Source organism: Alosa alosa, chromosome 14, assembly GCF_017589495.1.
Source record: "Alosa alosa isolate M-15738 ecotype Scorff River chromosome 14, AALO_Geno_1.1, whole genome shotgun sequence".
NCBI lineage: Eukaryota > Metazoa > Chordata > Actinopteri > Clupeiformes > Clupeidae > Alosa > Alosa alosa.
Genome location: NC_063202.1, coordinates 32,256,107 through 32,270,823, shown reverse-complemented (window position 1 = coordinate 32,270,823; position 14,717 = coordinate 32,256,107). Strand labels below are relative to the sequence as shown.

Below are 14,717 nucleotides of genomic sequence, written 5' to 3'. Positions count from 1 at the left end.
ATTTTCAGATGTTCACTGACTCCCTGTACGCCCTGTAAGTCCAAAGAATATGCGAGAGCTAGAGCTTGTTGCTTTCAATTTGGAGATGCAAGCTCGCAGGATAGGAAGAGGGTGTTTGACGTGCGCTGGCTATCCTCATCACGCACATCTGTGACTGCTCTTTGGGAAAGCTATCCAGCCCTGGTCAAACTCTTCGTAGCACTGGCACAAGACAAATCACCATCCTCCAAAGACAGGACCAAATGTCAGGGAATTCATGCTAAGATGATTCAGTGGCTTTTCGTGGTGGAGATGGCATTAGTGAAGGACGCGCTCGAAACTCTGCAGGCCTTGTCCCTCTTTCTTCAGAAAAGAGATGCCACAGCTGTCAACGCCAATGCTGAGGTGGGCGTTGCCGTGCGGACACTGAGGTCTATCAGGAAGGTCGATGGAGTGAACATACAATGTCTGAAGGAGGAATTGGGCAGAAAGCAAACATTTAAGGGGGTTAATGTGGCTCAGCCGAGTGACTGAGAACAACGAAAGGCAGAGACCTTTCGTGAGCGTTTTTCATCTCCTTGGCCGATAACATTCAGAGCAGGTTCGATGACAACGGCATTTTTTCTGCGCCGGCAGCGCTGAACCCCTCAAATTGGCCCTCCGATGAAGATGAACGGTTGCTATATGGGGACAAACTTCTGACCATTCATAAAACCATTGCTATAGCAGACACAAATATGCCCACACTCCTCAAAGAATTTCAGTCTCTGTGTGAGATCTCAATCTTCTGTGAGATTACCAGTCTTCTGTAATAAATTCCAGGTTCGTTAACTACGTTGTTGGTGCTTCGTTTTATGTGTAGGGACCTTGAGCAAGCTACTGACGAGGTTTGGTGCTGTTTTGAACAAAATTACTGGTTAAAAAAATGCTATTTTGGAAGCGTTTTGGTTGATCAACGAAAAATACTGTCTCCACAGCCTATTTGATGTGTTTTAATGCAGAAAAACACCCTTTGGTCAGTTTTCGCTGGTTGTAGACAGCATAAGTGAATGAGCAATAAATGAAATGAAAAATTGATTCTGAATCACTGTTTAGATCCAGATATATGTAGGACTACTGCTTTGATCGTGATGAATGAAACAAGTCCACAGCAGTTAGGAATGGTAATTGGCAGCTGATTATAAAGAGGGTGGATTTTAAAAAGACAGGATAGTAAGAAGATGTATAGTAAGAAATATTTGCTCTTACCCTATAATAAAAAACTATATAATTCATGTAATATAATTCATGGTCTTAAAGGAACACGCCACCCAATGTCAGTATATGTTCTTACCTTAACTTTCACGAGTTGAGTCATACCTCTCTGGTGTCGGTACGTGCACTCAAACGCTCTGGCTTGCGGCGCGAATGTGTTAGCATGTTGCTATGCTAGCGGGCCCAGACGTAGCCGTAGAGGGAGGAAGATAGCATTAATCAAACACATCCAAGTTTTCCCTACTTAAATACAGTTGCACGAGTAGTTGATAAAATTGTGTAAGGTCACACAACATGAAACATGGCGATTTTCCAAGCGAATACACAGGAGAACTACAATGTGTGGCGCAATAGCACTTGGGAGTACTTGACCTAGCGTAGTAATATTAACTAGAAAAGCATTTCCTGAAGGAAATACAGTGCATGAAAATGCAAAAAATATGATGGAAAATATCATACAGAGTAAAAACAAATAATGCAGATATAGTTGCAATACTGTTGCTAGGGTACATATGTTGGTTGTTATGCCAAATTAAATGGTTGCTATGCTGGTTGCTTAGGTAATCCTGCTGGTTGCTATGGTGGATGCTAGGTTGAAGTTGTGGTGGTTGCTTGGCTGTTGCTAGGGTATTTGACATGGTTGCTAGGCTGTTGCTAGGGTACTTGAGGAGGTTGCTAGGCTGTTGCTAGGTTAGTTGTGGTGGTTGCTATGCTGGTTGCTAGGTTAAACTCATTGGTTGCTATGTTGGTTGCTAGGTTGTAACTGTGGAAGTGGTTGCTATGCTGTTGCTAGGGTATTTGACATGGTTGCTAGGCTGTTGCTAGGGTATTTGTCATGGTTGCTAGGTGGTTGCTAGGTTAGTTGTGGTGGTTGCTATGCTGTTGCTAGGGTATTTGTCATGGTTGCTAGGTGGTTGCTAGGCTGTTGCTAGGTTAGTTGTGTGGTTGTTATGCTGGTTGCTAGGTTAAACTCATTGGTTGCTAGGTTGTAACTGTGGAAGTGGTTGCTAGGCTGTTGCTAGGGTATTTGACATGGTTGCTAGGCTGTTGCTAGGGTATGTATGGTGGTTGCTATGCTGTTGCTAGGGTACTTGAGGTGGTTGCTAGGCTGTTGCTAGGGTAGTTATGGTGGTTGCTATGCTGTTGCTAAGTTAGTTGTGGTGGCTGCTATGCTGGTTGCTAGATTAAAATCATTGGTTGCTATATTGGTTGCTAGGTTGTAACTTTGGAAGTGTTTGAAGGGTATTTATGGTTATGGTTATGGATTTAGCAGACGCCTTTGTCCAAAGCGACACATAAATACAAAACAACATAATAATATTTAAAATTGAACAGGGAACAGATTAAAATGTAGGTCAAATATATTAAGGAGAATAGTTGTAGTACACAATAATATCAATTCAAGCAATAGCCTAATAAAAAGCAATGTAAAAAAGGGGAAAGGCAATAATAAAACGATAATGTCAATTCAATCAATAATATAAAAACAATGACATGCTAAGACTACATTAAGGAGAATATCAATAATAAACAATAATGTCAAATTAATTAACAGCCCAATTAAAATAAAACAACATTATATAAACCATAACACATAAGCGCTTAAACAACTAAGTATATGTTGAATAGGAATGTCTTTAGACCCCTCTTAAACTACCCAAAACTACCACAGGAACAGAGAGCACTGGGCAGTTCATTCCACCAACATGGAAGCACTGAAGAAAAGAGTCTGGAATTAGACCCAGTTTTCATGACTGGTCGACACAACATACGCCACTGTGAAGACCGCAGTGGGCTGTTGGGGATGTAAGGCTTGATTATTGAATTAAAATAACTAGGAGCAGATCTAGTTAGTGTCCTATAGGCCAAAGTGAGAGATTTAAATTTAATTCTGGCTACTATAGGGAGCCAATGGAGAGTAACTAGGAGAGGAGTTACATGTGTCCCTTTGGCTGATTGAAGACCAGGCGTGCTCCAGCATTTTGAATCAGCTGTAATGATCTTGTTACACAAGCGGGTAAGCCAGCTGGTCTGAACAAGAAGTTGTGTGGAATCTTGTGTCAGATAAGGTCTGATCTTCCTAATGTTGTAAAGCATAAACCAACATGATTTTGCAATAGAAGCTATATGCTCAGAGAAGTTAAGTCGGTCATCAATTACAACGCCCAAGTTTCGTGGCCGATCTAGTTGGGGTCAGTGAAGTTGAGTCAAGCTGGATGTTAATCTGTTGGGGAATAGCTGTTTTAGTTGGAAACACCAAAAACTCTGTTTTTGAGAGATTGTTGAAGGTGCCGATCTTTCATCCAGGCTGAAATATCCTTAAGGCATGCAGAAATCCGGTGGGAAACACTAGAGTCATGTCAGGTGGGAAAGACAGGTAAAGTTGAGTGTCGGCATAACAGTGATAGTCAAATCCATGGGAGCGAATGGTATCACCTAAGGAAGTGGTGTAAATAGAGAAAAGCAAGGGTCCTAATACTGATCCCTGAGGCACACCTGTGGTGAGGTCATGAGACTTAGATACCTGTCCCTGCCAAGACACGTTGAAAGAACGCCCTTTAAGGTAAGATTCAAACCGGTCAAGAGCTTTTCCAGAAATTCCCAGTTCAGATAGTATAGATAGGAGAATGTCATGGTTAACAGTATCAAAGGCTGCAGATAAATCTAGTAGAATTAATACTGATGACTGAGCAGAGGACTTAGCTACTCTCAATGCTTCAGTCACAGACAGAAGAGCAGTTTCAGTAGAATGACCACTCTTGAAACCAGACTGCATAGGGTCTAGTAGATTATTCTGATGAAGAAAGTCACAAACTTGTTTGAAGACCACTTTCTCCAAAACCTTTGACAAGAAAGGAAGAAGGGAGACAGGTTCAGTAGTTCTTCACCTCAGTTGGATTAAGTGTACTTTTCTTTAGCAGAGGTGTAACCCTAGCCTGTTTAAAAGAATAAGGAACTATTCCAGAACTGAGTGAAGCATTAAATACATGTGTGACTGCTGGTAGAACAGCCGGGTGAGAGAGACTGTAGAAGAGTGGACGGACAGGATCTAATGGGCATGTTGTTGGATCTACATCGCTGAAGCTAATTGAGAGACTGCTTCCTCATCAAGAGGAGAGAAAGAGTCAAATGATGCGGTCATACTAACACAAGGCAAAGCCCTCCTTATAGGAGCATCAAACTGAGCATCTTATTTTAGCAACTTTTTTCAGTGAAAAATGTTGCAAAGTCATTTGCTGACAGTGAAGTAGTTGATGGTGGTGGTGGAGGATTGAGAAGAGATTTGAAAGTAGAAAGTAAAAAGTTTTCTACTGTCAGTGGCGCCTCAATCTTGCTTTGATAGAATGCCTTTTTTTGCAAGTGTAACAGTGGATGAAAAGGATGACAGCAAAGACTGGTAGTTACTAAGATCATTTCCATCTCTGGATTTACGCCATCTCATTTCCTGTATTTGACATGGTTAGCAGGAATAATAGATGATAGGATCAGATTCCAATTCTGTGGAAATGCATGGATTCCAGTTGCTGCTACTGGAAGAAACTGGAATCCATGCATTTCCACAGAAATATTTTTGGAATCTGATCCCTTATCATACCTGTTCATTCTTACTGCCGCCGAATTTATCGCGGACTAAATTCAAGATGGCTGCAAACGCTTAAACTTCGTGGAAGATACTGTCTGTATAAATCGTCTTGTAAGTAAACTACCAGTGCTTTTTCAAAGTTCTCAATGTCTCGTTTTAAATGTCAGGGCACTTGGAAGTCTACCAATGAAGTGTGGAGATACATTGAGCCTCGTAAATGGTGTAAAACAGTGATTTATTTGCATGGCTAGGCCGATGCCGAAGCCATGAAAAAGCTGTTGGTAGCATCGGCTAACTAGCACCAGATTTTGGAGTGCAGGGGACAAGCCAAGATGGGCTATGAGACATACGTTTACACTCTGTATCATGTTTCAACACACTTTAGGTCAATATCACACCGGAATTCTCCTTTAACGGCTCTATTGTGATGTCATCAGTCCAATGTTAAGTCTATAGGGAAATTTTGAGTAGTTTTTAATTAATAGTTTAAAAAGTATAAAAGTTACAAAGATGAAAAATACAAAGACCACATGTCCTAAGTAAAACCTACGCAAGTTTCTACGTTAAACGGTTGAAGCTGCATTAAATGCGCTGGAAGAAGAAGAAAAAGCCTTGGAATAACAGTACAGTGCATTTTCATGCACTGTAATAAGAAGCCTAGGAAGAACAGTACAGTGCATTTTCATGCACTGTAATTAACACCTAATTGTAGATCCTATCCACCACAGAGTTTAGAATCCATGCTTGATCGACCCCTCAGCCTCCCCCTCCCCTCTGAGCGAGAGAGGCACACACACTAGAGATGCGCTGATGGGCTATTATTTCAGCCATAACTGCATTGCAAAACTTACCATCAATCCGCCATCCATCCGCACCAAAGTTTTTTGACCAATTTTCAAAACCCCGAAAATCAGCACCCGCTCGCCATCCGCTGGTTGTTTTAATGTATATGGGTGATGCAGCGCTGCTGACGTGAGGCTAGAAAGCTCTTGCTTGTTCTAGAAAGACTGATCCAATCCAGCAAATATATTAAAAGGCTAAAGTCCTACATTGGCTATGTTGTAGCCTATCCCCAGAATATCAGCAGCAAACTCAGTCTCTGTCTCGCAAAACAGTCTCCAAATAAAATGCACATCGGCCTGTTGCCTATTCTGCCAGCTTGTGCCAATATATCGTCCAAAATGCTTGATTGCATTGCATTCTCCACATTTTTAGCTACATTTTCGTGTACCACATCAGCATTTTTGTTCAATGAATCTTTTGTAAATTGCTTAACAATAGCGTCGGGCCCTTGTCAGCAGCCTTCGGCTTGCCTCTTGCCACTATTCACTCCTTCGTCTTCAACATTCCCTTCTCAATATTTTTGGCCTCAATGTGTTCAGTTACAAAGTCTGTCTGTTCTTAGTCTTGGATTATGTGAAGTAAATGTGTGAATATCACCTGCTTGCTGCAGCTTCCTTTTAAAACAGCATCTTTTTCTCTCTTGAGCATTTAATCTGCTGCCGGCTTGTCTCTCCACATCGTCCAAAATGCTTGATTGCATTGCATTCTCCACATTTTTAGCTAAATTGTCATGTACCACATCACCATTTTTGTTCAGTGAAGGTCGATCAAGCATAGATTCTAAACTCTGTGGGGGATAGGATCTACAATTAGGTGTTAATTAACGTTAGGTCAAGTACTTCCAAGTGCTATTGCGCCACACATTGTAGTTCTCCTGTGTATTCGCTTGGAAAATCGCCACGTTTCATGTTGTGTGACCTTACACATTTTTATCAACTACTCGTGCAACTGTATTTAAGTAGGGAAAACGTGGAAGTGTTTGATTAATGCTATCTTCCTCCCTCTACGGAGCATCTGGGCCCGCTAGCATAGCAACATGCTAACACATTCGCGCCGCAAGCCAGAGCGTTTGAGTGCACGTACCGACACCGGAGAGGTATGACTGAACTCGTGAAAGTTAAGGTAAGAACATATATTAATACTGACATTGGGTGGCGTGTTTCTTTAACATGAACTCGTACACATTTATGAAAGTGAATTTATACATTTAAATCTGTATAATGTAAACTTTTATCTAGGCTAGCTCTTGTGAAGTATGAACTTGCACAACACTGCCTACAGAGCAGACCTTAAATTGTCAGTGGTCAAATGTGCCAGGAAGGCATTTGTCTAAAGTCTACTTTCTTGGCTGGCTGTGAAATTACTGCTCAGATTTTCTATAATATTCAAGTCTGTACACTTTGAAATGGACTCTTACTGTCAATTTCCTTGTACATTTAATGCAATTAATGTAACTTTTGTCTTTTATTCTGTAAACAAGACATTGTTTTACACCTGTCAGTTCATAGTCATGTGATGGGAACTATGCACTGAATTGTCAGAGCAGCTAAAACGTTTCTTCTTCAGCTATGATTTACCTTATGATTGAGTAGGCCTACCTTAAGATTGTAGTTTTACAATGTAATAGAGGCAATTACAAAGAAAATAGGTAGGCTCCCTGCATGACCCATTCAAAATGATTTTTCTCCGATACAATAAATACAACACATTGGGCTTGGCCAGATATTTAAATGTAATAACAGGAACTAAGAGGGACTATATACATACTAAGAATATATTGTGAAATTGTGTACCTGCGATGTGCTTATATATGTAAGGCAGCATTCCAAGTCATTCAAGCAGTGGTCCAGTGTGTGAGTTGCTGCTTTCAGCTGCATCTGTATATTGACATCTTCAGGGCGAACTAGAAGCCTGGATGAATGCTGATGGAGGGCTTGTCTCAGAAGTCCACATGCGTAGCTTTCAAGGAAGCGGCGACATGGTGACATTGCTGTGAACTTCAGTTCCACTCCCAGGGCAGGGTCTGCATCATGCAACTTCAAGATTTCATATCCCTCATAGCCAATTACATCTGCAAGTACAGGAAACTTGTCAGCTAAATTTATTTTGAACTAATTCCATTTGATGACATTCTCATTTGCAAATAAAGGCATTGTATATGTTATTGGTAACTGCTAAAGGGAGAAGATATGTTCATGTTATCAAATGCAATGTATTTCAGGAAGGCATTTTCACAATGGTAGTGTGGTAATTAACAATCTAAGGAGTGGCCTAGTGCATTGTTTAAAAACCATATAAACCATCATACACAACCTAAAACGCATTGCGCCACAGCCTAATGTTTTTACTACTGTTTTACTGCTACACTGTTTTTCATGCTATATTAGCACACATGACCAATGGCTTTGGCTACAATACTGAATGGCTGTAACCCTATTACCTCAACCTATTCTTGCACTGACATAGTTTCTTATATTACCTTGTCTACATTATACTTTACTCTCTTATTTGTCCATATTATTTATGCTGGTCTCTAGACCTTATTCTTGCACTGTTGCACTACTTTTTGCACCTTCACCATGACACTCACTCTCTTGAACACCTTACCATGCACACAGAACTACAGGACTACTGTTGGACTACTTTTTGCACCTTCACCATGACACTCACTCTCTTGAGCACCTCACCATGCACACAGAACTACAGGCCAGTCCCGGCCCTGTCACTGCAAGCGTCTCATGCTTGATTACCCTCAAGCACACTGTGGATTTTTTGAATTTAATTTATGTAGTATATTTAGGGCCCGAGCACCGACGGTGCCGGCCTTGCGCACCGAGAGGTGCGAAGCCCTATTGTTTTTGAAAGGATTATTATTATTATTATTATTATTATTTGTTCACCTTTTTGCTATTTTTGAGGTGGTTAACATGGATGAAAAGTCTTGGAATTTGGCACACACATCTGGTATCACACTGGCTACACAGGCATAAAGGCTTGGCCCCGGGCGTGGCCCAGTGACTCAGTAGTGCCCCCTTAGGTGATTGATCCAGTGGTTGGCACATACTTTCAGCTAGACACACCAAATTCGGTAGGTGTGTGTATCTCCCCAAGATGAACAACTTTCGTATGTACAATGCATTAGCCACGCCCAACAGGAAGTGAGGTATTTGGGATTTTGTGCGGACTAAAATGTGATGAATTGTGATGCCAAAAGAGGTGCTTCCCATGGGTGAAAATGCATGAAATTTGGCACACACATCAAGTGGTACAGTGAATAGACAGGGATAAAAGCTTGGCACCGGGCGTTGCCCAGGAACTCCATAGCGCCCCCTTATGTCACTGTGACTTGTGGTTGGCATATAGTTTTAGATACTCACCAAATTTGGTGGGTGTATATAACTCCCAAAACCAAACAACTTTTGTATTAACATGCCATTAGCCACGCCCACAGGAAGTGAGGTAATTGAGAATTTGTGCGTTGTGGACATGATCAATTTTAACGTACTCCTCCTAGACGGTTGATCCGATTCATGTCAAAGTTGGTATACATGACGCCGAGATGTTCCTGATTATAAATTGTGAAGCTTTCTTTTTTATGTTGTAATTTGACGAAATGGCGAAGTTATTAATTTTAATACCCTTCCACAGACAAACAATAAATGTCTCATAATTCACCATGCATGGCTTGAAATGTTTTAAATTTCACAGGTCATTCAATACCATGTTAATGATGATATTCACATGCCCATAATGCATGTTTGGCATAGCGCCACCAACTGGCAACAGAAAGAATGGCAATTACACTGATGTCACATGATCAATTATAACATACTCCTCCTAGACGGTTTGTCAGATTCATGTGAAATTTGACACATTATGCCAAGATGTTGCTGATGTTAAATTGTGAAGGGATTTTTGATATGTTGTAATATATTATGGTTTTAATATCTCACCACATAAACAGGAAATGTGTCAAAGTGACATTGTGCATTGAATGAATGGTCTGAATCTTCTCAGGTTAATTGATATTATGATTATGATGACATCCAGACACCCAATGGGCCTGCCTGGCATAGCGCCACCACCTGGCCAAACAGGAAATGTGTGACAGAATGGGCAATGCCTTAACTGATTTATTTGAAACCTAGTAGGTATACAATTTTGGAAATCATTATTGTGATGATATGCACATGTGTCATTCAGATGGCTAGCATAGCGCCACCATCTGGCCAAGCATGAAATGTGCCAGAAATGTTCTTTGGTTTGAATGAATGGTCTGAAACTTAACAGGTGAATAGATATTATGATTATGATGATATCCAGACACCCAACATGTGTCATTCAGATGGCTAGCATAGCGCCACCATCTGGCCAAGCATGAAATGTGCCAGAAATGTTCTTTGGTTTGAATGAATGGTCTGAAACTTAACAGGTGAATAGATATTATGATTGATGATATCCAGACACCCAACATGTGTCATTCAGATGGCTAGCATAGCGCCACCATCTGGCCAAGCATGAAATGTGCCAGAAATGTTCTTTGGTTTGAATGAATGGTCTGAAACTTAACAGGTGAATAGATATTATGATTATGATGATATCCAGACACCCAATGGGCCTGCCTGGCATAGTGCCACCACCTGGCCAAGCAGGACATGTACCAGACATTGTTAATACCTCAACTCATTAATCTGAAACTTTACATAATTTAAGATATCATTATTGTGATGATATTAACACATATCATTCACATGCCTAGCATAGCGCCACCATCTGGCCAAACAGGAAATATGCCAGAAATGTTCTATGCTTTGAATGAATGGTCTGAAACTTCTCAGGTTAATAGATATTATAATTATGATGATATCCAGAGACCCTATGGGCCTGCCTGGCATAGCTCCACCACCTGGCTAAGCAGGAAAATGTGCCATAAATTGGTAATGCCTATATTGGTTGATCTGAAACTTTGCAAAATATTGGATTATTATTGTGATGATATTCACATGTCTAATTCAAATGCCTAATATAGCGCCACCATCTGGCCAATAGTGTATCAGAAATGTTCTTTGCTTAAAATGAATAATCTGAAATTTCTCAGGTTAATATATATTATGATTATGATGACACCCCACGGGCCTGCCTTGCATCGCGCCCCTACCTGGCCAAGCAAGTATATGTGCCAGAAAATTAAATACAAAAACAAATAGCACACGCATCAAATATGTACATTTCACAAACGCACCGCGTCAGGGCTTTGTTGGATTCCGAAATGTCACGGGTTGCGGCCCGGAGGTGCTATATTTAGTATTTAGTTTTGTTAGTTTTTCTTATCTTCTACTGTCTCTATTGTACAGTGGAGTTTGGTTATATGTTTAAGTATAAGTATATATACTTTTTTGATCCCGTGAGGGAAATTTGGTCTCTGCATTTATCCCAATCCGTGAATTAGTGAAACACACACAACACACAGTGAGGTGAAGCACACACTAATCCTGGCGCAGTGAGGGGTTAGGTGCCTTGCTCAAGGGCACTTCAGCCGTGCCTACTGGTCGGGGTTCGAACCGGCAACCCTCCAGTTACAGGTCCGAAGTGCTAACCAGTAGACCACGGCTGCCTCAGTTTATACTTATATTTACCATTTCTGCTGTAAGTGCATGTTCAGTGTGATGTCTGTATGCTACTGAGACCTTTAATTTCCCCTTGGGGATCAATAAAGTATCTATCTATCTATCTATTTGCAAAATTGGTAAATGACTATTAAAAGTGATTAGGCAAGAGCAGGGGTTCCCAAACTTTTCAACCCGCGACCCCCAAAATAACCGTGCCAGAGACTGGCGACCCCCACTATCCCTGGATGTGACTCAAAAAATAAAATAAAATGTGCACACCGGCCATACGCACTAGGCTTATCCAAACACGGGCTTAACGACAACACAAAAGAACAGAGCAGCCTGTTATGATTTTACATATAGAACTTTGTAACAATCAGCCCTTTACGTCCTTTTTAAACAGCTGTGTTACTATAAACGCACAAGGGATTCTTGGGAATGAAAGTAGTAATCGACAATAACAAAACACTTCAATACTGTCACAAATACTGTTTGCCTTATTACACAAAGACATATGCATAAGAGCAGGTATACTGCCGTTAATAAAGCACACAGCAACCAACAAATATTCAGACGGCGCTGAACAAACAAGAAAAGACGCACCAAACAGTTGAATTGAATGACGCGCTTAGCGCAGTATATTATTATTACACCGATTATCCCGTGCAACCACACAATACTTGAATCCCCTTTGTCTCAGTCCACAAAATTAAACTAAAAGTCCAAACTAAACGAAAACTTCAGGTCTTTCCCAGGATCGCACTATAGTCTTGATATTCCAACCAGGAAACAGGTAGGCTGCGAAAATAATCCTCTGTCGGAGCGCAGCGAAAAATAAATAATCCACAACAAAGGCAAAAGGTCAAGCGCTGATTCAGTGGTATACCACGCCAAAAAATACTCAAACGAGATAGATCTCACCAGATCCGTTAAACGTCAGGCAACGTTAACACGCGAAGTTGAAGTTTGGGGTCCGGGCACGTCCTCTTGCTGGAGACGCGCGTATGAGTTACATAATGAGTTAATAATATCCATGTAACATGAGTGCAACTTTGAAACATTACTATTTCCATTTTAAAGCAACACCAAAGGACTTTTCCTGTCGCACGCACGCTGTTTGTTTATCCAGCACTGGCTTTGGAAATAATGTCTACAGACAAGGAGTATGTTGCATGATTTTATGAAAATATGATGTATTGCAACATCAGAAGCAAGTCAAATATGTAGTTTCTTATGTCTCATTCCATCGAACTACAGATCCGCTACCCGATCTGGCAAACTTGCATAGTGCGGTTATAGCCGATAGAGGGTCGAGAATGCAGTGCCGTTCACCCTGTTACGAGTTGATGATTTTGGAAACAATATTTTAATGTACAAAAAACTCTTTGGTGTTGCTTTAACAGAAGAATATCTCAGTCAGGGTAATATCCACAAACTGTTGTAAACATATATTGTTGCTGCGCAAATTTACATTTTGGCAACTATGTTTCAGCGTTAATCTCATCTAATGAGATGGATGGAACACAGCAAGTCCATTCTTGGTTTAATTGTGGAGACGGCCACACGGAGATCATCCTCCTCATTTAGACGCGATCTGTATTTGTTTTTAATATATGTCAGTGCAGAGAAAGTCTTTTCACACAGGCATGTGGAGCCAAACAGGGTCAGTACGTCCATCGCGGCCTTGGAAAGCTGTGGATATTCCCTCTTGACTGAAATCCAGAACTCAGCAAGCGTCTTGGAATTAAGGGGCTTTTCTCAATATGCGTTCTTTTCTATACTTGTGTTCTCATGATCTTGAAAATCGTTCTGAAACGTCATCAATCACCGCCGAAGTACTGTTCTAATTCACAAGTTTGCATTTATTCAAGAACGCATAACATTCCCGGAAGTGTTCTCGAATCGTTGGTTTTAGCAAGGATGCATCGGGTGGTGACTTGGTGGATTGAAGATTCCACAATGCATTACGTCAGCTCAGCCGTGACACTCACATAAGAGAAATGGCAGCATTGATACATAATAGGCCTACCTATCATAATTGCTGCTACAATCCGATCCAACTAACGTTAATCATAACTGTCACTTAAACTGCGAACTTCAAACGTTGTTCCCGCCATCGGCAAGTGAATATATTCTTATTAATATTTAATAAAAAAATTCAATGAGAAACAAACTTAAACAAGCTGGTGAATTATATATTTTATTGTAAATGTCAGAAATACTGGGTAGACCAATAGAGCAATAGGTAAATGACTAGACTCCCGAGCTGTTCCGAGAGAAGCTGCCGTTGGCAAGAACGCTGCTGTCTCAAACTGCAAATTGAGCGTCCTGTGTCCTCGCGTTCTCCAGAGTCTGGACTCACGATCTTAACTTTTCAAGTTCGAACTTTCAAGAACGGGAGACCGTTCTTTAGCGTACTTTGTATTGAGAAAAGCCCAAAATCTGTCTTTAAAGTGTGGTCACATGACAGCTCAACCAGTGCGTCCTCCATGCCGGCTGACAGATGACTTGCGGTGGTTACAGTGAATGGTGATCTTATCCAGTCATAATTTTTCTGAATTTTATTTTTTCAAAATTTATTTGATTTATGGAAATCATTTCGCGACCCACCCCTCGCCGTCCCGCGACCCCCCCTTTGGGAACCCCTGGGCAAGAGCACAGCTGAAGACGCACTGTCACAAGATGTAAGCGACTCCTCTGCAGGATAAACGTTGTTTTATTCAGTCATTCGAACATTATTAAAGTAAGTTGCTTTTTCCAGGCTATGTTTTGATGATAACCCATTGTCAGTCAATAGTGAAAGTAACTACCTGTGAAGAACTGTAAGGCCCACCTTCTTGTGCCGTGTGCCAGACGTTTCATAACGTTTCATAACTAAACTTTTATTTATTTATTTTTTAGATTTATTTCACACTACTTGGGCCAATGATGTACAATATATCAACTTACTACGTTTGTTGATGCATTTTTGTTTTTTTTGCTGGATTCATTGCGATTCTCCTTACCTCAAGCTTCAAAGAACTCCTCACGTCTGTGACAGGCAGACATAACACCGCTAAATTCTCAGCTTGTTTAGAACCCCACACTAAACATGAAGAACGCTGGTAGGCCTATCACTCTGGGGTGTGGTAGCCTACTCTCTGGGATTTATGCATCAAGGTAACTGAAGTAGACAATATCTGTCTTGAAATTATGTTTGAAATAAATGTCTTAGAACAAAATCGTTGGGTAAGACTTGTATTTTATAAGTAAGTGAAAGCCGGATTTATAGCCGGACAAATAAAGGCCGGTTCCCAAATACAAGACGTGGTAATGCCTACCAGTAGGGCTATCAGTCCACCAGCACTAGAAGACATTGTTTCAATTTAACTTAATGAAATAACAACTCTTCTTAATATTTTATTATATTGTTGGTTGGATTAATACTGTTGGCAAAGAAAAGTCATTTT

The 14,717-nt window shown here is 40.7% G+C and overlaps 1 protein-coding gene across 1 annotated transcript in view; it reads right to left on the bottom strand.

Annotated features, from left to right (window-relative positions):
• Positions 1–14,717, bottom strand: part of tradd (tnfrsf1a-associated via death domain) — a 56,249-nt gene that overhangs the window by 16,079 nt on the left and 25,453 nt on the right. Inside the window, exon 4 of the mRNA XM_048263489.1 lies at positions 7,453–7,730. Coding sequence (XP_048119446.1) covers positions 7,453–7,730 — 278 coding nt within the window. The remainder of the gene's footprint in view (positions 1–7,452; positions 7,731–14,717) is intronic.